This window comes from Uncinocarpus reesii, genomic scaffold (genome assembly GCF_000003515.1).
Source record: "Uncinocarpus reesii 1704 scaffold_4 genomic scaffold, whole genome shotgun sequence".
NCBI classification, from domain to species: domain Eukaryota; kingdom Fungi; phylum Ascomycota; class Eurotiomycetes; order Onygenales; family Onygenaceae; genus Uncinocarpus; species Uncinocarpus reesii.
The window spans coordinates 962228-984257 of record NW_003052497.1 but is presented as its reverse complement, the minus strand read 5'-3'; the positions used below and the strand labels follow the sequence as shown (position 1 = coordinate 984257).

Sequence of the window (22030 nt, the reverse complement as noted above, 5' to 3'; positions counted from 1 at the left end):
CCCCATATATGTCGGCTTTTTTACATGGCCATATCCTGCAGTTAGCCAGAGGATTGAATGGAAAGGCATCAAAGCGGTCTATTTCTGACGCGTTGTCTTGCACTAATATAGGTATAAAACGTCCGGACTCACTTCACGTCCTCCACCGAGCTTGAAGCCAGACGGTACTGCTGTCCACTTCGTCCTAAACGCCGAGTTACTTGACTATACATTCAGTCGTTACGGTCCAAAAGCTTTCTCTTTTGATTTTACACTGATCACCTTCGTTTGGAAGTGTCCATGTGTCAAAAGGCATATTACGTTCATACTTGCGGTCATAGAAGCTGGGGTCCCCTTCATCGTTGCGGGAACCGCTACGTTTGCCCTCCCGAGGGTACAGTCTATTATCCTGTTTATCTATGCAGCCGGTGCCGATTTTGTCATCCCCGTCGAGGCGGATAGAACACGCCATGATGCTAGGATGGCCTGTACGATATCGAACCATTTGGCAAGCGCTGTGGCCATATCCTCTGTTGAACAGCTATGTTTGGCCGGCCTATGCAAACACCAACAGGTGGCTTGTGTCGGGAATCTACCAACCGCAGTCGTATCTCACGATCGCGAGATCTATAAATGGTACGCAAAGGAGACAAACAGGCTGCTTACTACCGGGCTTTCTGACATCTGCATACTAGGCCTGCCACGATAACAGCTTTTTGTTTTATTCTTGACCTGATTCTAACCTGAGCTTGGCGACAATCATACTTCTCCTCTCTCTCTCTCTCTGCTCGTGTGGACTTTTAATGGATAGTTTTGGAGGCACCATGTGGTAATCTGTCGTATAAGTTAAATTTAATATTCATTGATATATTGTTCTTGTCTACAATAGGCCTATTGAATGCATTCATGGGGCAGCTAGTGAGATTCAGCCCAGGTAGTCCATAGAGCAGTTATCTAGTTGAGTAGTTCACGAACTACTAACATCTCACGTCACAATACATGATTTTAGAGCTTTGTTGGTTCACAGGAATTTCTCATCTAACTTCACAATGAGCTCTAGTATCTGACAGCCCTGATTGAACAGCATTCATTGGCGTCAAACTGTGAAACGCTTTCACCGCCAGGCCATTGGAAACACGGCGGTTGATGGGGAGATCGCCAATCGCTGTCAATGAATGGTGTGCAGATGAAACAACACAACACGGCCTTATTGACCTGTCACCTCCCTCGAGAATCTTTGAGTCTGCGGGTATTTCCACTTAAAGCGCGCTTCCTTTCCTGAAGCCAGGGCCCAGTCACTGCTTTTTTCCTTCTGCTCTTAAAGAAGGTGATTACACAGCAGAAAGTGAATGTTGTTGAACAACTTTCTCTTTTGAAACGTGCCATCACTGCATCCTTGATATTTCACCGCTTCAGGTTGCGCGAACTGCATATAATTTGCTGCACCAAGCAGGCTTTTTCAACAGCATACACTTCATGCAAAGACCCATATACCCTTGAGCAAATATTTGGCCTCTACGTCAGCTTCTACACCTTTTAGAGCCCTTGCCGTTAGAATTCGCCCTTGATAATAGCCGCCGAGTATTTTGTGTTTGGCGCCCTGAATTGCAAGGCCTACCTTCCCGCCACCTTCTTCGCCCCAACACGAAGTTCCGATTATTTTTCCATCCATGCTGGCGATGAAGTCAGCACTTCTTATTCCGTTATTTCTCCCATCAATTATGGCGCAGTTGGCTTTCGTGGGTACATATGGAGGAAGTATCACCACAATCCAGTTCAACAACGAAACAGGCGCCCTCACCCAGCTGTTCACGAACAACGGTTCCGCGCCGTCGCCATCGTGGCAAGAGATTTCGGCAGATGAAAAGTTCCTCTATACAGTCGAGGAGACGAACCAGAAGGAAAAGGAAAAGGGCGGCATCACAAGCTACGCTATCCAGCCTGATGGACAGCTCCGCAAGGTTTCAACAGCGCTTGGGATGCCCCTACCAGTGCATTTGGCGATTAGCCCGAACAAGACGCTGATTTTCACGGCGAATTAGTATGTTCCTGTTTCCCTTGTGTGACTCAATGACGTCCTTGTTGGTTGTGTTCGTCTAGTTACTTATTTGAACATTGACGCTAATAATCGTTCAGCGGCTCTGCGAGCGTATCTGCGTTTACCATAAATGCATCTACAGGGGAAGTTAACTGGGTTAAAGCATGGCAGTACACGTTGTCACAGCCAGGTGCTGTCCCGAAGCGACAGGAGGCACCACACCCACACCAAGCGCTTTTCGATCCCACGGGAAAATTCGTCGTGGTGCCGGACCTGGGTGCTGACCTTATCCGCAGATACACCGTCGGGCCCGGAAATGACTTGACCCAGACCAGTGCAGTACAGATTAAGCCTGGTACCGGTCCACGCCATGCTGTTTTCTATCCGGCAGACGGTACACCAAAGTTCTTCTATGTCGTTGGTGAACTGTCCAACACTGTGACTGCTTTTTCAGTCGAGCAAACTGATAAGGAGCTCAACTTCAAGGAAATCCAATCCATTTCTACCCTACCAGAGAAATATCCCAATCCACAGGGCCCAGCAGCGGGTGAGGTCATCGTCCACCCCAATGGGAAATTTCTCTATGTATCGAACAGACTCGACACCGTGTTTCCAAACGCAAACTCGATTGCATCTTACGAAATCGATGCGTCATCCGGCCGTTTGAAGCTCCTAGAAATCTTCAACGGCGGAGTCGTGAACATCAGACATTTCTCCATCCACCCAGATGGAGAGTGGATGATCATTGAGGGACACAATTCGAATAGCATCAAGTCTTTTCAACTTGATCCAAAGACAGGAAAGGTGGAAAAGAAAGAAAGCTCGGCTCTCTTCCTTGATAGACCGGTATGTTTGCAGTGGCTCAAGACCATGCCCAAGCAGAAGGAAACTTGCGGGCAATAAACAAATAACTGGTGTGATATCCGGATTCGAGGCTGGGTTAGAGACGGCGATATGGTGCTAGGTGGTGCCAGTTATCCAATTTTCAAGGCGTTGGTGCATGTTGAATGGGCAAACCTCAAGGATGGCCTCAGTTTCTCTGGTTAACTTCTTTTTTGCTGTCTTGCAATGATGTATGGTTTCTGTCTAGAATGGAATCACTGCTTTCATCATTCTCCTCTCTTGCTCTGTAGGCCTCACATGTATTTTGACTGGGATAATCTCCTCTTGACCGAGGGAATTGCCAGACTTTCGAGGCATTTGCATATATGCAAGGTGTCTCGCAGATTTTCGCTCCTTTTCTTCTTGAGCAGGTTTCTGACACCTGCAGACATGCCAGGCCAGACAGGTTCAGCGAGTGCATTCGAAACGGAACCGGTCCCGGTCATGAGGCGAACAGGGAGCAACGCAAGGGGACAGGGAGCGCATGCACTCCATCCCATCCTTTTGCTCCCTGGGTTCCCAACGCTTCGCAGGGACGGTTTCTGCGTCGACTTGATCCGCTTTCCAAAAGCGTTCGCTCACATGAATCACTCGTTCGCCAAGGCGTCTGTTCGTGCACGGCGTTGTACCTGCAGCAGGTTGGACGAGAGGCGACTGGGGCTGCGCGGTTTTGACAGCACAGCGGGGAAGCGAGGGTCGCCATGGGCCATGGGGGGGGACGACGCACTGCGTGGCCTGTCAACGCAGATTCCCGGTCTTTTGATCCTTGTCGACAGCTGTCAGATGCGCACTGGGATGTGAGGCTAACCATCCATCTGGCCTAGTTTCCCAACAGAACCCTTGACACGAACGACACAATTGTCCGAACGACTGGAAAAAAAACGGCCGAATCGATACGAACATGCCCTCTCTCTCTTTCGATTCAATTGTTCCCATCGCCAGAGTGCCCAGTCCCACGGCCTGAATCACTACATTTTGGGGTACAGCCGGCGGGACTTTTCGGAGACAATGATAACCACGCCAAGTTGACCTGGAGGACCGTGATCAGCAGGCCAGTGAAGAAGCGGTGAGAGAAGCTCGGAGCTAGCTGGTTCGGAGGAATAATAATGAACAACGATTGCGGACAACATTCCTGTGAATCCTCACTGCTCAGTGTCGGCCTGGATGACAATCTTTGATGTCCAGAAGCTTGAGAGAAGGATGACGACGAAGAGGGATAGTCTTCCTTTCCCCACGTTGCTGGAAAACGCCCTTGGCTGTCGATTATCAGTTGATCACGGGGCCCTTTTGCGGATGGTGATAAACTTCGATAGAGCTGCTTGTCTTAGAAAAAGGTGGACCGAACGAGCGCCAGTGGAGTCGAGCCCATCTTACAGACGACAATTCGCGAGACTGCCGGAGTTCTTCATGAACGCCGGAGGCTGAAGGGGAGAACTTGTGAAGATCAAGCTCCAGAAATACGGCTCGCCGTTCAAATCACTGAATTACGGTGGAGATCCATGCCTTTTGTTTTCACTATTCCCTATTTGAGGCTGTCGAGCTTCCACAACAGAGCAAGATTTGCCATGCAAGAAATGCCCTTTTTCGATCTTACGCTTCCCTTCCTGCACGCCATGAAGCCGCTTACTACGAAGCGTGGAGCTGGCTGAAGCCTCACCATGAGGTGGCGCTTTGAAACGGCCGCTTGCCAATCATAATGATTATGAGAAGCAAACCAGCGAAATCAAGTTGGCTCAGGCTGGGAATTCCCACGCGACCCAGAAATGGGCTGAGAAGAAAAAGAATGGCGATCCATGACCGTAAATCAGGAGAGAAGACATAGAAATGTCATTTTTAGTCACCGCGGTGGTTATGGACTGAAACATGTCCTCCTGTTCGGGCTGATTACCCTTCAGCCCTGGTTTTTGGCATCCAGCTACGAGACTCGAGTGTGGATAAGTCCGGCTCGCGCTGAAAGACGCCGGTGATTGCAAATCCCTTTAACATACGAGGCCGTTGGTGGCCAATTACTTCCAAAGGAAGCGTCTGCTGGTTAGAAGGCTGCGCTGTCTGACAGACGGCAAGGTTGGGTTTGAAGACGGGTTTCAACATCTGCACCCAGAGCCGAGAGTCAAGGCTGTGCACTGCCCTTGACGTGTGCATCCCAGACAAGGCTCCTTCCAATCTTTCCCAGGATTTCGTGGAGGATGCGAGTGATATTGTCCAGCACAATGTCGCAGTCAAAGCGCAGGCGCTTATGCGTTTGCAAGGCCTTTCTGCTCCGCGGGCCCCGGTTTTCTCAACGGTCTACTCCGTACTACGCCAAGTGGAAAATTGATGGTGAAATCCTTCCACGTGTTGGCGAAGATTCCAGTTGAAAAAGGTAAATCCTGAGCCTGGCTAGTTTAACGAGAAGGAGGCGAGAAGCCGACGGCGCCCCTTTCCGGCGAGAGGATCAAACCGTCGAAGGAGAGCTTGTCCAGCGTGGCCGCGTAGTCAAAACCCGCCTGCGCCAGGCACCCGTCTGCTCCGGGTCGTCCGTTCTCGAAGGCTGTGGGACGCCAAAGGCTTCGCTGCACACCATCGGCTCGTTTGACAAACCAATTACCTGGACTACTTCTCGTTTACCCGGTCGTCCAACCCTCCTTTTTTGCGGTGGCTCTCTTCAGATTCGTCTTGCCGGCTGCCCTCCGGGAAAAAGGAAGCAGAAAGGAGAAGTGATTGTCGCCACTTTACCCCAGATTTTGCAGGGTAAAAAGGGGCCAACCGGACGAGCGGCCGCAGAGTCGATGTTATCCATACTCATAAGACCGGGCGCATATTACGATTCTTGAAGAAAGGGTGGGCGCACGGACGCCTGTCAACTGTGATATCAAGGAGTGTTGCATGGCAGAACATGGCACTTATGGAGATTAATGAAAAGATACATGTTTACGGAGGATCAACCGTGCCCATATGCATCTTGAATGAGTTGACAACTCGTGTTCGCAGTTGGTGGCTGGATCAGCGGGGTCATCCGGAGTTATCTAGTTGTTGAGCAAAGATCCCGATAGCAGCAATCTGAGAGAGAAGCATTTATTTCTGCAACTTCACATGCAGCAGGTAGCTAAAAAAGAAATTATGTCTTATCCAGCAGAAGTTTGTGGCTGTTTAAGAGGCTGGTCGCCGTAACGGACTAGCTGAACTTAGCGAACTCAAGCGCAAAGCTTCCCCTCACGCCGCGAGATGGATGTTAGCTCGAGAGATAATCCTCCTTGCCGAAGTCTGGGTCGCTGCCACTCGTTACTATCTTCCCTCGGCATTTCACGGCGTTTTCGACGCAGGAGGGTCGCCGTGAACTTGAGAAGAGCATGGTTCATTCATGGGTGATTGCCTTGGAAGGCCGGGACAAGCCCTCGCTGGAAATAACCATGGCTTTCAGTCTTCAGGCGAGGGTGTCCTTCGATGTCAGGACTCAAGGCCCGGCAAGCCGTTTAGACTATCCCACGGCTCCTTGGTCCTTGTTGAAGGGGAACCGTTCCCGTATGTCAGGCACGACAAGGGGCCCCTGTAGAGAGGGATCCATGCTTCGGTGCCACGAGGCCTGTCCATGGGCTGCCTGCTGCGCACAAACCCATAGTATTGACACTTTGCGATATATTAAGACAAGATCGTGAAGGGATCAAGGATGGCATGACATCGTGGCCAGTGTATGCTTGTTTGTTTGCTTGCTTGTCGCTGAGAACCGCGATGACAGCCGCCCTTCGGGGAGAAAAAACGGCACTGTCCCGAGCTGAGCAGTTCGGCCGCCTTCTCGTTCGAGTTTCCATCAGCTGTTGGATCAACAAGAATATTGGCTTTTCGCTTGGTTGCTTTTTCCTTTGCGCGCCTGCAGCAACTTATATACCCTGCCTGCGACAGCCACTCAGCAAGAATCGCAAGACTTCGTCGGGGTAGAAAAGCAGGTCCCAAGGCAATTAGGTTCCTGTTCGTCTCGTTTTTGACACCTGAGACGCTCTTTTTAGTCTCCTGCACGAATCCTTGCACATCAATTTTATCAACTGCATCGAACCCAAACTTCCAAACGAGCGGAACGTGCAAAACTGGGTTGAGTTTGGCCGGATAGTGGAGGCGAGAGAACTATGTTCAAAGTCTCTCGCGTCCAGCCACACGAACTAGCGATCGTGAGTGACCGAAGACGCCTGGCATCCTCTTTTCTGGCACTGCGACTCGGGTCAAGACATCCTCAAACAGGAGCCTGACGGCTCAAGTAGTCCCATTGACAACCCAGTATGCCGCAGTACAGCGAAGCCCAAGAGAGGTGTTCGTTTTGGAGGTACTCGTCAAACGTCGAGGTCTATCGTGATTCAAACTTCGCTTTCAACTTGAGTCGAGGGCATCGTGGCTTTGTTTGTCCAGAGTCCCTTGAGTTTGACCCATGCTCTACGTCTCTATGTTCGGCATAATGCCAAAGATCAATAATACTACTAACTATAGAAGACGTGCTTCGTCTGGGATCATGAATGTCGTCAAAAGTCAGCGTTCTACCGGGCCAGCCACGAGAAGCACGCTTCTTTGCTTGATGTGTACAGACTCAACTGGGAAGAATGAGGGCGGATCAGCAGAGCAGCTGCGGGGAATTCAGGACTCCCTCACCAATAATAACCACGCGGCTTTGTTGGTTTGTCCTAATATAGGCTGGTGGGCTCCTGTTTGATCGTCCGTGTCAGATAATGGTTGATGGCATTTCTCCACAACCTGGGAAGCGTCTGGGCTAGAACCTCTGGCCGAAGGTCAGAGTGAGGCTAGTGCTCTCTTATCGGTATCACTCGGGATTGGACAAAACGTACGGAGGACAACAAACCCCCGTTCCAACGGTAATAGTTGTCTTCCGGATGCACTTCCGGAAAAGACACTCAGAACAAAGTCTAAGATTCTGTTTTGCCATCAGTAGACAGTAGTATCCGTTTCGCATTGAAGTTTTGTGAATCATGTCAAGTTCATTAAACCTTCCCGCGATTGAGCTTGGGATAATGGCGTTCCGAAAAGAGCTAACGAAGAAATGCGGGGTTCATGAGAGAAAAGAGAAGGTCTTCTGTCGCAATTCGGGTTGATACACACTTAATTGGGCAAAAGTATGAAACACGCCGGCTAAGTTCTTTTTGGGCTAAGACGGCTTGGGAGCTCCAGATGTCAACGGATATGAGTGGAAAGGCTTAGCAGGGATCAATGTCTGACAGGGCAGCAGTATCTGCGGGCTGATGAACAGATTGATAGACGGCTGAGCCGCTTGCACTCCGTCGGATCCATAATCATGTCAAAATAGTGCGCACCTTGCAAGTGCACATCATTTGGGTTCGTCGAAAGGATCAAGGGCCATGAGGACATTGATGAGAAGCCATCAACGTGCATATTTCGTGCGTCATGGTATTGCGGCCATCAACTAAAGTGTATTCTGCGGGCCAAACGAGAATCAGAATTCTGTGTGGAAGGGCTCTTCGAGTTCCAGAGAGGTGAAGCGCTCACGGGTTCCCTCCACGAGAGAGCTTGCTGGATGAATCATCGGCATATTCTTCATACATTGAAATGAAAATCATTTCGGAAAGGTTTCATATCTTCATCTGTCGAAGCAGTGACAGCGACATTGGAAACGATTTGAGTAGCGTATCAAAGGAACATGGATCCTGGAGACACATGCATGTTGCAACTAGTGGAGCAACATTTGAAGGCTCTGGGTGATGAACCCCTGAACCGCGAGCTAGGCTTGCCTTCGCCGCCGGCCTAAGCAAGTCTTGACAACTTTGACGTCCGGATTAATGAGTGACTGTCCCCAAAACAGTTAGCGGTTTGAGATATTAATACGAACTTTCAGGACGCTGATATCAGGGGTGGGGGCAAAATATTACCATAAGTACTCCCGCGGATCATGAGAAATCTGTTTGGCACCTGGGAGAAACTTCTCATTCACAACTTTGGCGCACCACAGACTTAGATAGGAAAAGTCGGCGTCCGCCTCCCTCATCATGATAGCTGTTGAACCCGCTCCTCCCGAGGCTGAAATCTTCGCGGGTCTTAATAATATCATCGCAAGAAGCACCTCACCAAAGGTGAAGACATTTCTTTAGTCAATCCCAATGTTAGCGAAGGCGCTGAGCTGACTTCATCTGCAGAAAAGCTATGAGAGCTTGAAGAAACAAGAAAGTTCCGCGCCTAAGGCCCAGACTCAGCCTGCAAAGCAGAAATATCAGCTGTGGCCCAATATTAAAAAAACCGTCTCCAGTTCTGGACGCAGCACACCGGACGGAACAAAAACCATGAGAAATCCATTCAAAGACGGAGGTCTGAGTCGTTGCCATAAGATAAGCGTCCCCGACCTTGGACAGCTCTCGACGATCCAGGAGAGATCACTTGACTCCCGTAAGTGTAACGTCAGCTCAGTTGGCGAAATAACTGACCCTAGCATAGCGACGATTCCGGGTCAATATCCCATCCATGAAAGGTCAAACAGTGCACCAGGCGCTTGCGCAGGAAACAGCACTGCTCGGACTCCCGTCCTTGGACCTGTTGGAGAATCTTGCACCAAGGCTGCGGAGCAATGCGGGGACAATTCGTCTTCACCACGGCGAACGGACAACAAGAGCAAAGCATGTACCGTTCAGCAAAATGAAACGCATCAACCGTCGAACTCTAGCAATTTGAGGCAGGCAACCTTTGATGAACCCCCAGAGGTCCCGCCAAAGTCTCCTCGACTAGCTCTTCGGATCCCGAATATTCTTGGATTTTCATCTAGCGGAGAGGCGTCAAGCGCGTCCACGATAGGAGCCACTCTCAGCTCCCAAAGTAGCAAATCACTTGAGGAGAGCCCGTGGAGGAGCTCCCCCAACCTGCTTGGACAAACCCTTCCTTGCAGAACTTCAGCAACCCCAACAAACTTAACAAATGGATCAACAGCTCCCACGTCATCGATTAGAAGAGGACCATCATGCCATAAGAGGACTAGAACAGAAGAGCCAAACCAGTCTGCGCCGTTTGAATATGGGTCGGACAACCCCAATAACCATCGGAGAGGATTATCACACGACTCGGTTTTGCAATGGGGGAGCCACCCCCCGAAGAAGAATGCGGCAGTTGAGGTTCGGGTAGATGATACCGAAATGGCGAAAAAACTTCCCGGAGTTCCAACTCCAAACTTCCCTCTGGGGATTCCTGTTCATAAGGCTTCAAGAGTACTTCCACGAGCTGAGATCGAAACACTACAAAGACAGGCTCACAATCAAGCACAAAAGTTCGAGGTGCTTAATCGGTTGTGATGGTTAAGCACTTTTCAAGGGTAGCTTTGTTGCTGCGTTGTTGAAATACGATCATAAAGCTAATGTTGAATTTAAAGGAACTCCGTGCGCTGCAAAAGCGATGTGACTATCTCAGAGAAACTTACAATTCACTTCGAGCTGGCCGACATAGCTTGCATCAACGGATGATTCTGTACCTCAAATCCCCGAGAGTATCAAAATTTTCGAGGGAAGGAATCTTGAAGCAGGAAGAAGCGCTTTTTGAGCTTGACAGATCCATAGATGAGTGGTACTCTAAATTGGAGAATGCAGAACAGCGGCGGGCGCTTGTACGGCAAAAACTTCTCGAGCATCTTGCGGCTACCTTGGTGATACGGAGAAACAGTACCAGACCCCTTAAGCTTTGAAGATCGGTCACGCATTGATTCGCAGAAAGGTCATAATTACTCCAGGGCGATGCGAAAAGATGTCGAGTCAATAAAGATATACGCGGATGCCGAAATCCAGGCCCTCTTTGCGAATATTGAAAAGGATATGGAGAGAATGGCATATTCCGGAAGTCCCCCGTTGCATTTGCCCGCTGTTGCTTTTTCTCCTGCCTCTGAAACAAAAGCATCGGCCTGAGAGTATTGTAAATCCTAAGCAGAATGATTGAATTCGATCACGACGACATGGCAATCACGATGGCTATGGTTGATGAACTTGCGACTCGTTCCCTTCGAAGGTGATTGGCGCCCTGGTTAGGCGTATGTGCACTTGGTTTTCCTTCGGGTCTGATGATTGTTATTTTCTTAAGTCCCTTTCCATTGTGGTTTGGAGAATACCCTTTTCGCGACAACAGTTCTATCGAAGTAGTGTGTGCTATTAGGTCTTAGCCTAGGAGATAGTTTGGGGGTTTTAATGTGGAAGATCATTCGATTCTCAAATTGACCAAGTCAGCCACCCAGGGCCAGTATTCTGACGGTCGCTCCAAGGGTTCTGACCGGGCTCTCGCGCGTAGTAGCTGTTCCGCCATGGAAGCAGGAACCTCTGGCGCCTTGCGATGGATGGACGTCGTTGAGGGACGGTGGAAGACGGTAAAATAAAAGATGTGGTCAATTTGGGCCCGGCTCGGCGAAACTTGAGTGCCGAAAGCTGTTTTTTGGGGAATTTCTTTTGGACGTTTTGCTATCAAATTCCATGCTCAACAAGATCGAACTTTTAAAGCCTCTCTGATTTCGCCTTGCAATTAGCTCAGTGGGTTCATTTCAGCAAACAAGACCTTATAATTATACATAATGTTTCGAAGGGCGTTGATTCGGCAGCCCCAGGCGGCAAGGTCTGCCTTTACGTTTCGTACCATCTCAACTTCTCCTCTATCCCGAAGCCAGCCATTCTTGCAAACTTCTGCGCAGCCCGTGAAAGCATCGCCCTTTAGGCTATATCAGAGATTTAATTCCACGGAGTCGTCAGCGAATAAAGCACAGGAACAAGCCGCCGCCTCTGAGGGAAACAACTCGGAACAGAAGCCAGCCGGATCACAAGTGGCAGATGCCGAAGCCTTGCAGAAGGAGATTGAAAAACAGGAAAAGGAAATTGTTGAGCTGAAGGTATGATTGGTATTCAATTCACGCGAACATATCTCTCGACCTTTTACACATTCTTCTAACTAAAATTCGACTGCCGTTTAGGATAAATATCTTCGCTCTGTGGCCGATTTCCGCAATCTCCAGGAGCGCACCCGTCGTGATGTCGATTCCGCACGCTCATTCGCCATTCAGAAATTTGGAGCCGATTTAATCGAGTCAATTGACAACTTTGAGCGTGCCCTTGAAGCCGTTCCTTCCGATAAGTTACGCAATGGAGAAAACAAGGATTTGGCCGAGCTTTACGACGGTCTTAAGATGACAGAAAAGGTGATTATGAATACTTTGAAGACACATCGCCTGGAGAGATTTGACCCTTCGGAATTGGTGGATGGTAAACCCCAAAAGTTTGACCCCAACCGGCACGAGGCCACCTTCATGGCCCCTGCCCCCGGAAAAGAGGACGGGGAGATCCTGCACGTTCAAACAAAGGGCTTTATACTCAACGGCCGCATCTTGAGGGTATAGTTATTGAAACTTCTATCAAAGTCATGCCGTCCGCTAATAAATCTCCCAGGCTGCTAAAGTTGGCGTTGTCAAGAACGCTTAATAACATACGACTTACTTTCAAATCCCCGACCTCCAAAGGTCTCCCATAATGAACGTTTCTATCCGTCATTGTTCCGAATTCCATGTCTGTATTATACTGAAAATGACCGGATATTCATCTTGTCTTTGCCGCCTGTACATTACCTCCCTAATTTGGAAAAAGGCTCAGCGTGGTACGGCGTTTACTATGGACGGTTCGATTTTCGTCATGGCCCATATAGGTTGTATATTTCTGCTTACATTTTCCTGGTTTGTTTTAATCTCCTCTCTGTTGTAGTCGCACTTTTGGATTCGCCTAGTTACGGGGTTTATGTTGGCTTCTCGCATTGACGTCGGACAAAAAGGGACCATCGAAAGAATATGATATGATAATATAGATTTTTTTCAAATTTTATGCCATTCTTGCATGTCTTTTCGGCTGACGCACTTTTGTCCTATATCCTAGACAGCCTCATCAAATCGAAGATTAGGAATACTGGAGTTCAACGGAAAAGTGTCCCACATAGGTAGATTCCATGAGTTTATTCCATTGAAGGGAAGATGAATATAATACATTTGCAAACCGAATGGTTTCATGAAAGTCTACATATTGCATGGAGTGGAAATAGGAATTGAAAATAGGGCCCTTAACGTCTTTATCTCAACTCAACCCCAAATCTACCCACCAGTTTCTCTTTTACATTTTCGTGCAGCTCGTTAACCTGTTTATTGGTCAACGTTTTCTCCAAGCTACGATAATTGATCCGATAACACAGGCTTTTACGCCCGGTTTTTGGATGCATAAACTCGTCAACCAGTCCGACATCCTCCACTAAGTTCCCAGCGACATCCCGAACGATTTCCATAATGTCATTTTCATGAAACGCTGCAGCACCGCCCGCAGGTGTGCTCGTGGACCTGAGCCAGAATGCGACATCCTTGTAACAGGCAGGGTGTTTAGAGAAGGGTGCAAACCGGGAGATTTTGCCGGCTTCAAATTGGGACAGGAAGCGAGGATCTTCGGACCAAAAGAGGCGGATGTCCGGGATGTTAAACAAGAGCATGGCGATTCGTTCCAGGCCTAAACCAAAGGCCCATCCAATATGGTCAGGAACGTCGGAGGAAACGAGGAGTTCTTGTTTGACGACTCCGGGAGCCAAGAATTTCGAGCCATTCCCCTTGCCAGAATACCTCTAATTCATAGCTGGGACTGGTAAATGGGAAGAACGCTTCGATCCACCGCATTTTCAGGGGTTCGTGTTTTGAAGGGTCTAAAGTAGCTTGTTTGGCAGCGGAAAAAATCCTAATGACGAGGAGTTCAAGAGAGCGTTTCAGATGGGCGGCAATTGCTTCAGCCACTTCGGGCGTGTGGTGCTTATCTTGCAAGGGGTTCCTCTCGGGATGAAAGGCTGGGTTAGGATCCTCAACGGGGACATCATGACGAGGAAGTTTATCCAAGTCCTTCAAAATATCACTTGCCGTCACAGGACGCTTCCAGAGACGTGCGCATTCCATCTGGTGGAAAACGGGGTAATGGCTCCTGTCAATCGCATCGCGGCGATAGACGTCGGCGACGATTGTGTACCCCTTCTCTTCTGGCCTGGCCTTTTCGTTCTTGTGCATTTGCTGAAAATATGCACGTTGGTGGGCACTGGTGTGTGTTCTCAGAACGGTATCTTTATTGATGTAATATGTATCCGTTCGGCCGCGCCCTGGGTGATCGGCTGCGAAACCCAACTCATCGAAATTCTGCACAACAGAAACGACAGGATCCGTTTCAACATAGTTTCCATATTCAGGACCGGTAAACTGACTCTCAATGAGCTCGCGCGTTATGGAAAGGGGGTGGTTCTTCTCGAGGTACAGCCGGCGTCCGACATGGGATAAAATGGTGTGAGTGGCATTGGTCCATTCGTCTCGCGTATAAGCGTTGTCGCCTGCAACAACTAGGTTGGAAGCTGGCCGAGCTTGCGCTGCTGATTGTTCAAAAGCATCTTTCACTGAATTCGGAGTGTTCGTAGAAGATCGTGGAGCTGTTGAAGAGCAGTTTCTTCTCAACGAAGCTTGCCAGCGTTGCGAAGCGAATTGACCGCACCAGGGTCGACATGCAATTGCGGCCGCGCGCCGTTCATAGCCCGCTCGGAGCGCCCTGCCGGTCGCAAATAACCGCATGTCTCGATGGTTGCCGTTTGCCCTGCAGAAGACAGAATCACCAAACTTGAGAGCTACAATTTATTTGACTTCCAACGAGAGTAACAGTGACTTTCCGTAATAAATTGATATATCCCGCTTATTCCTGTAACTTACGCGTAATTGATCGTATTGATATGCCGTGCCTGAAGCTCGGGATCCCAAGGCCCAAAACTTGACCGAAAGCCAACTCCCCGCCGTGGCTGTCAAGCAAAATCTTCAAAGTACGAAGCTTGCCAACGTCTGGCATGATGCTTACCGTTCCATATCAAGATGGGAAGTAGTGACAAGTCGAAAGCCGGGCAACCTGGTGCTCTTCCTTCGACTAGCCTTAAAATCCACTACCCATTCTGGTTTGGAGGGTCAGCATCATGTTTCGCGGCGGGCGTGACACATCCCTTGGATCTAGGTGAGTCTTAGATCGTTCCCCTGGCTCTAGTATAGCATGTTTCTAACTATTTGGCTTGACTGTAGTCAAGGTATTCTTGCGCGGTTTTCCGTCGTTCCCACCTGCAACTGCGCTGACAGCAAGACATAGGTTCGGTTGCAAACCCGTGGACCGGGTGATCCGACCGGGACGCTGAGGACAATAGTCCATATTTGCAAAAATAATGGCTTTTTCGGCCTCTATAGTGGCGTATGAGGACTCTGCTGAGATTCGTTCAAGTTATGCTCATTGGACGCTAATATCTATTCCGATTGTTTAGCTATCAGCATCACTTCTTCGGCAGATAACATATTCAACCACTCGATTTGGAATCTATGAAGAGCTCAAGTCCCGCGCTGCGAAATCATCCTCCTCTTCACCATCCCTAGCTACTCTCATTGGCATGGCTTCGTTTTCTGGATTCGTGGGTGGTTTAGTTGGAAATCCGGCAGATGTGCTAAATGTCCGCATGCAACGTGATGCCGCGCTGCCACTCGAGAAACGGCGAAACTATCGACATGCATTCCACGGAATGTCGCAAATGATTCGCACGGAGGGGGTCGCCAGTTTATTTCGCGGCGTCTGGCCTAATTCCTTGCGAGCAGTCTGCATGACCGCGGCCCAACTAGCAACATATGACGAATTTAAGCAGATATGTATGGAACATCTTGGAATGGATGACAATGTTGGTACTCATCTTACGGCATCCGTTATGGCTGGGTTCGTTGCAACCACGCTCTGTAGCCCCATCGACGTTATAAAGACACGAATTATGGGCGCTAGTCATGCGGAGACCAGAGGCCACACTATTATCGGGCTTCTAAGAGAAGTCTTCCACAAGGAAGGGTTTTCGTGGATGTTCCGTGGCTGGACACCCAGCTTCATGCGTCTTGGACCACATACAATAGCCACATTTCTATTCCTGGAGCAACATAAGAAGATTTATAGAGCATTAAAACAGCCCGATGGCGACCCCAAAGTCAGCCTCTAACGAACAACATTTGCGCCTCGAACCTGCTCACGGTGGCCCGGCCATTCTGGTCTACTTTTAATTCCTGGTTGCATAATTCTCGGTAAAACTGGTGTGCCGCAGGTATTGCGCTGGTTCTTTTGGATACCCCAATCCTACGGAACGGAATAATACAGCCATTCTTTTTCTGGCTTACTGAACCGATGCGCTTTCGCTGAGGGTATGTTTTGTGTTTGCAAGTTGAGTACCTGCTGGGTGATTTTCTTTCGGGCGTTCTAAAAGCTGAAGAAGTTTTGCATTTATTTGGTATGGTTTCAATATACGGAGTAGACCAAGGAAGCTTGGGATAGAATAATATAGAAGCCGATCGCATTTAAGATCTTACATTTAAAAAGTCGGATGTTAGTAATTAATGGATTTCCTTCTTCCCAATATAATCCTACTGATTCGTGCTCACGTTACACCGTTCTGAAAACAACCACCGACTTTAACGTGGATGACTGACAGAAAATGGTCGAAAAGTTGACGTATACGGACATTTTTACATCCAAAGGAATGACTGACTTAAAAAATCGACTTGCTATTGTTTCCGTCCTGCACTGTCGATCACGCGATAGGAATAGGGTGTATACTTAAGAGGCAATTACAGCTTCAAAATTCTCCATTCAAAGGGCTACTGTCACACGGTTATATACACTTCCTAGAAAACCAACGGTCTAAAAGAGCACAGTGCCCATCCTGCATTTCTTTTTCAAATGGCTGGGATAGGAGCAGGTTGCATCACCTCGTATCGTAATTGGTGAGGTTTTGGGGCTCTTTTATCGGTCAAGACGAGCTGGGAAGTTACCGGCCTCTGTTTAACCATATAGTTAGACGAATTGCAGCGACTCAAAAGGAGGGGCCGTTCGAATTGGGATCATACCACGTTGATCATCCCATCGGTCAGTCCAGGACTTGGGGCAGAGAGATCGATAAGCGAGGAAGAACTGCCATGCAAAGTGAGCATATACCGTGAAGGTGGAATCGACAATTGTTGCGGGGGATTTTGGGAGATGGTTGAATCGATGCGTACCTGTCGGCAGGGTTTGAACTCTTCACCCTTGGCTATTATGCACTTGTGATAGTCGACATAGTTCTGCCAGCAGTGCTTGGTTCTGGATTCTGTGTTAGACGTGTTTTAAAGGTCCTCTAATTGCCAAACGATCATGGACGTACTGATTCTGGTTCGGGAAGCGAGCGTCAAAACCTGGCAACGGGGGTTAGAACCGAGATAAACGCATCAATCGTGGAGCTCGAGGCTAGCTCATCAAAGCTATTATATAAAGCCTTTTCTAAGAGTACGTACCAGCTATACCACCGTCAATTAGCACTGTTCTTTTGCCATTGTGGACAACTCCAAAAGTGGGATAATCAACATACCTGTCACGAATTTGAAGGGCTTTGTCTCGACGGGCTCCTCAGGATCAGCATCTGGAATTTCGTACATCTTGCCGGTAGAACTCAAACACAATTGACCCTCTTGGAATGGCGTTGCGGGTGGCTGCCAATGCTTGACGACTTCAGCTTGGTTGAGGTTGAATGTTTGTCGTTGGTGGAATGCTTTGTGAGGTGAGAGTCCCGTGAGCCGACCAAAGCGATCCGACCAATCGTGGCGACTTATTTCCACTTCTTGAACAATCGAACCATCAAACCACTTCCGAGTTTCACCACCTTCAAAAAGCCCTGGACGCAACTTCGTGTCTGCGTACAATTGACGTCTCCAATTCCTGTGCCAGAAACCTATTCGCCCCTGTGAAGATGTATGCTACGCGAGCTTTGGCTATGAGGGCTACCCGCCCTGTTTTTCGCCCACTTCCGGTATGTTCCCAGATCCCCTTGAGCGTTCGGTTGACGTATCGCGAATGCTGATAGCTTTATAGAAGGAAGACCAGAGCGGTAAGCGCCACCAAATGGTCTAGTTGCCATCTGAAATGATGTTCGTATGTTTTAATGTTTGCAATCAGCCCATACCGTCTCTCAACGTCTACGAACTTTGAAAAAGATTCCTCCGGAGTTACTCCCTCTAGGTAAGATATCAAAGACCTCTGATGGTATTTTCGTCGTGGTAGTTCACATATTAATGTTATACACGTACAGGTTTGGTTCTTTGGTAAGACCCGATTCGACTATTCCCCTAAATCCAATCATTGTTGACATTCGATCTCCTCTCCCCACAGCGTTGCAGTCGGCGCCGGCATTTATTCCAGCATCAGGAAGTTTATGACGGATAAGACGCTTCGCCTTAGTCGGTCAAAGCCAGAGGATCACTGAGACGTTGGATGAGAGGTTTGGGGTCGAAGGCAGGTTTTTGCTTGCGAGGAGTGGTTTTGGAAAGACCCGCCCGCAGCCTTCAAATGTGTAGTGTTACGCGGGGATATTGCGGCGGTGGTAGCTATTGTAAATATATCGTTCCACGCAAGAAGCATGTAGCAAGGGTTCTGGTTGAATCGAAAGTTTGCAGCTCCGATTTATGTTCACTTCTCGATCTTATGCTGGGTTGGGCCCAGCGACGTCTAGGCCTTCTAAACCTTGCATTGGATCCGGACGGCTATTAGCAGTCGATCCCGCTTGTCCAGCATCTTGTCTATCCTCCTCGCTAACAGCATGTTTTGCAAGGTAACCTTCCTAACAGTTGGTTACGGTTAGAATCTAGCGAGATGGAGTATCAGGAGGGTGCAGTATCGTACCTGTTCCCAGATAGCAGTCTTGCTTCCAAGTCCTTCGTTGCTATCCTTCTGTGGCTTCGCAGCCGCTACCTTAATGATCCGTCCATAAAGCTCGCTTTGATCCATATTATCGATCGCCTCCTTCGCATCTTGGGCCATTTCGAACTCCACATATCCAAAACCACGATGGAGATCAGTAGATGAAGGGAGCTCGGGCTTTGGTAAAGTGATGTCGGCAATTTCACCAAAGGGAATAAAAGCTTCTGCAAGCGTTTGCGCCGTCACAGCTTGATCGAGCCCGCCGACATAGATTGTGTTCTTTAATCTCGACGCGTCTGACATGATGGAAAGAATCAGTGGAAGCGCTTCGACGTTTCTTATAAATCCATTAGTCGATCAGACCGCAACAGGATATCTAAGTGCGCAAAAGACTTCACGCTGTCTGCCATGAGGCCAATCGTCTAAGCCCGCCATAAAGTTGTTCAGCATAGCGAAATATCACGTGACTGATCTGGGGCTGGTGGACCTCAGTTGTCGTCGTTCAAGAAGGCCACCTTTAGGACGAGGAAAGTTGCCCCTGGTCCAAACCGAAGCACGATTGAATGACACCCTCCAACTCGTCTACATATATAGTTGCTGCGAACCTTTTCTAACTGCCAACGCCTCTATTTGTACAGCAATTCTTAGGGTCAAATTGGTCGGTGTCCTTTTAACCCCCCGATTTTCTTCAGTCCCGCTTCCCTTGACCATCCACCATGGTGCGTCTAAGGGAAATTCCCCGAACAGCCACATTTACCTGGTCTCCCGGGTCAGCTGCTCCGTTCATTGCTACCGGCACGCGTGCGGGCGCAGTTGACGCCGATTTTTCCAACGAGACATTCCTCGAACTATGGAACCTAGACCTGGATAATGATAAGCTTGGAGCGGAATTGGAGCCAGCAGCAAAAATCAGTACAGATTCTGGGTACGCTTTAGTGTTTTGAACCTGAATAGATACTGCTTATACGTTCATGTTTGTTAACTGTGTTTCTCACACCAGCTTTCATGACATTGCATGGGCGGAGCTAGAAGATTATAGCCGAGGAGTGATCGCGGGTGCATTGGAGAACGGGTCTATGGGCTTGTGGGATGCTGATAAACTCTTAAATGGCGCAAGGTCGGTGGTGTACATTCTGCTATCGGGAGCTCTCGATTAACTGCCTATAGCGATCCACTTATATCGAGCGCTTCCAAACACAGCGGGTCGATCAAAACACTGCAATTCAACCCAAGGCATTCAAATTTACTAGCTACAGGCGGAGGAAAGGGGGAGGTATTCATTGCTTGAACATTCTTTCTTTATCATCTTCTACCTACTAACTTAAGGCAGTTGTTCATTTCCGATCTTAATAACGTTGACCAGCCGTTCCGACTAGGTAGCGCTGCTGCACGAGTTGATGATATCGAATGTCTTGATTGGAATAAAAAAGTACCTCATATTCTGGTGACCGGAAGTAGCGCGGGCTTCGTAACGGTGTGGGACGTCAAGACGAAGAAAGAAAGCTTGACTCTGAACAATCTCGGTCGGAAGGCTGTCAGTGCCGTCGCCTGGGACCCTGAGAAGGTAACACCCTCTTACTTCACCTCCGTAACGGATATTGCAAACTAATGTATGTAGCCTACGAAACTAATAACCTCTATACCCCTGGAAACCGACCCCTTGATCTTGGTTTGGGATTTACGGAACTCCAACGCGCCGGAACGGGTAGGTTTTGTTAGAAGTTTTGTGGTGTATATTTACTTACTCGCGTTAGGTACTACGGGGTCATGAGTCCGGTGTACTCTCGCTTTCTTGGTGCACACAAGATCCGGATTTACTCCTATCTTGTGGAAAGGATAACAGAACCATTTGCTGGAATCCTCAGACTGGACACTCATATGGCGAATTTCCAGTTGTTACAAACTGGACGTTCCAAACCCGATGGAATCCCCACAACCCTAATATGTTTGCCACAGCTTCATTTGATGGAAAGATTGCCATTCAAACCATTCAGAACACAAGACATGATGCACCCCAAGCTGGAAAGAATCAAGAACAAGCCGTGAATGATGAGGACTTCTTTGCAAAAGCCCAAACCCAGCCACAGATCTCTACTTTCTCTCTTCCAAAAGCCCCCAAATGGCTTGAGAGGCCAGTCACAGCTTCGTTTGGGTTTGGTGGCAGAGTTGTTTCGGTAGGCTTGACTTCCGGAACCAGAGCTTCAAAAATTAGAATCAGTCATTTCGATATTGAGCCTAGTGTTGGTAACTCGACCGAGAACTTCGAGAGTTCGTTGAAAACTGGGGATCTCCGCGGCATTTGCGAATCCCGGATTGCTGACTCTCAGGTTGAGGAAGAGAAGGCTGACTGGAAAGTTATCGAAACATTACTTTCTGACAACCCGAGAAAACAATTGATCAATTATCTCGGGTTTTCAAACGAGGTAGACGAGGCTTCTGATAGTCTCTCGAAGCTTGGTCTGGGAAAGACAGAGATCAACGGCGACGATCAGCTGTCTCCTAAAAGTGAAAGTGCTAGGAAGCATAAGAGAATAACTTCAATCTTTGATGGGACCTTTGAAGGAGAAAGTTTCCTCAATGAAATCGCGTCGTCAAAGGGAGCGAAAACCAATAACCCGTTCCAGATTTACACTGGGTCAGAATCTGAAGCTGATAGAGCGATTACAAGAGCCCTATTACTCGGCCAGTTCGAGAAAGCCTTAGAAGTGTGCCTTCAAGAAGATCGAATGTCTGATGCATTTATGGTTGCAGTCTGCGGAGGCAAAAATTGCATCGAAAAGGTTCAAGAGGCGTACTTTTCGAAACAATCGGACGGGCCTAGTTATGTTCGTCTCCTCGCATCAGTGGTGGGAAAGAACTTATGGGATGTCGTTCATAACGCAGACCTTGTTAACTGGAAAGAAGCCATGGCTGCGATTTGCACGTTCGCGGATGACAACGAATTTCCTGATCTCTGTGAGGCACTAGGTGATCGACTTGAAGAAAGCCATAGGTCACAAGATTCAAAGCAGGCTCGAAAGGATGCTGCATTTTGCTACCTGGCGAGTTCGAAACTTGAAAAGGTTGTCTCAATATGGATCGAGGAATTGAAAGAAAATGAAGCATCCAGCATCCAAAATGCAACTAATGATACCAGTTTTGCGATTCATGTTCGTGCTCTTCAAAGCTTCATCGAGAAAGTCACGATATTCCGGCAAGTTTCGAAATTCGAAGATTCCGAAAAGCAAAAGCCGTCAGATTGGAAACTTACTTCGTTATACGACAAGTATCTCGAATACGCCGATGTGGTTGCTTCCCACGGTCGTTTAGATGTGGCTGAAAAGTACCTTAATCTTTTACCAGCGTCTTACCCTGAAGCAGAGGTTGCACGAAGCCGAATCCAGTTCGCCACGAAGAAAGC

General features: G+C 48.5%; 8 protein-coding genes across 8 annotated transcripts; 5 read left to right on the top strand and 3 right to left on the bottom strand.

Annotated features, from left to right (window-relative positions):
- Window positions 1–1700: 1700 nt before the first annotated feature.
- Window positions 1701–2920, top strand: UREG_06448 (uncharacterized protein; the record flags this gene model as incomplete). Its single annotated transcript, XM_002583435.1, has 2 exons — window positions 1701–2020; window positions 2116–2920. 2 exons carry the CDS (start codon window positions 1701–1703, stop codon window positions 2918–2920), a joined length of 1125 nt encoding a protein of 374 aa, XP_002583481.1.
- Window positions 2921–8880: 5960 nt separating this feature from the next.
- On the top strand, window positions 8881–10167 carry UREG_06447 (uncharacterized protein; the record flags this gene model as incomplete). The annotated part of the gene is made up of 3 exons (XM_002583434.1): window positions 8881–8964; window positions 9028–9274; window positions 9323–10167. 3 exons carry the CDS (start codon window positions 8881–8883, stop codon window positions 10165–10167), a joined length of 1176 nt encoding a protein of 391 aa, XP_002583480.1.
- A 1256-nt stretch (window positions 10168–11423) lies between these two features.
- Window positions 11424–12239, top strand: UREG_06446 (GRPE protein; the record flags this gene model as incomplete). The annotated part of the gene is made up of 2 exons (XM_002583433.1): window positions 11424–11735; window positions 11817–12239. The coding sequence occupies 2 exons, from the start codon at window positions 11424–11426 to the stop codon at window positions 12237–12239; spliced, it is 735 nt and encodes a 244-aa protein (XP_002583479.1).
- A 716-nt stretch (window positions 12240–12955) lies between these two features.
- UREG_06445 (uncharacterized protein) lies at window positions 12956–13922 on the bottom strand (the record flags this gene model as incomplete). Its single annotated transcript, XM_002583432.1, has 2 exons — window positions 12956–13492; window positions 13611–13922. The coding sequence occupies 2 exons, from the start codon at window positions 13920–13922 to the stop codon at window positions 12956–12958; spliced, it is 849 nt and encodes a 282-aa protein (XP_002583478.1).
- An 840-nt stretch (window positions 13923–14762) lies between these two features.
- UREG_06444 (uncharacterized protein) lies at window positions 14763–15907 on the top strand (the record flags this gene model as incomplete). The annotated part of the gene is made up of 3 exons (XM_002583431.1): window positions 14763–14898; window positions 14964–15052; window positions 15197–15907. 3 exons carry the CDS (start codon window positions 14763–14765, stop codon window positions 15905–15907), a joined length of 936 nt encoding a protein of 311 aa, XP_002583477.1.
- A 797-nt stretch (window positions 15908–16704) lies between these two features.
- UREG_06443 (cytochrome c oxidase polypeptide VIb) lies at window positions 16705–17372 on the bottom strand (the record flags this gene model as incomplete). Its single annotated transcript, XM_002583430.1, has 5 exons — window positions 16705–16739; window positions 16809–16872; window positions 16959–17040; window positions 17102–17132; window positions 17306–17372. The coding sequence occupies 5 exons, from the start codon at window positions 17370–17372 to the stop codon at window positions 16705–16707; spliced, it is 279 nt and encodes a 92-aa protein (XP_002583476.1).
- A 1040-nt stretch (window positions 17373–18412) lies between these two features.
- On the bottom strand, window positions 18413–18933 carry UREG_06442 (uncharacterized protein; the record flags this gene model as incomplete). Its single annotated transcript, XM_002583429.1, has 2 exons — window positions 18413–18550; window positions 18613–18933. 2 exons carry the CDS (start codon window positions 18931–18933, stop codon window positions 18413–18415), a joined length of 459 nt encoding a protein of 152 aa, XP_002583475.1.
- A 413-nt stretch (window positions 18934–19346) lies between these two features.
- Window positions 19347–21597, top strand: UREG_06441 (Sec31 protein; the record flags this gene model as incomplete). The annotated part of the gene is made up of 7 exons (XM_002583428.1): window positions 19347–19555; window positions 19798–19903; window positions 19961–20194; window positions 20249–20335; window positions 20385–20804; window positions 20958–21455; window positions 21514–21597. 7 exons carry the CDS (start codon window positions 19347–19349, stop codon window positions 21595–21597), a joined length of 1638 nt encoding a protein of 545 aa, XP_002583474.1.
- Window positions 21598–22030: the final 433 nt, after the last annotated feature.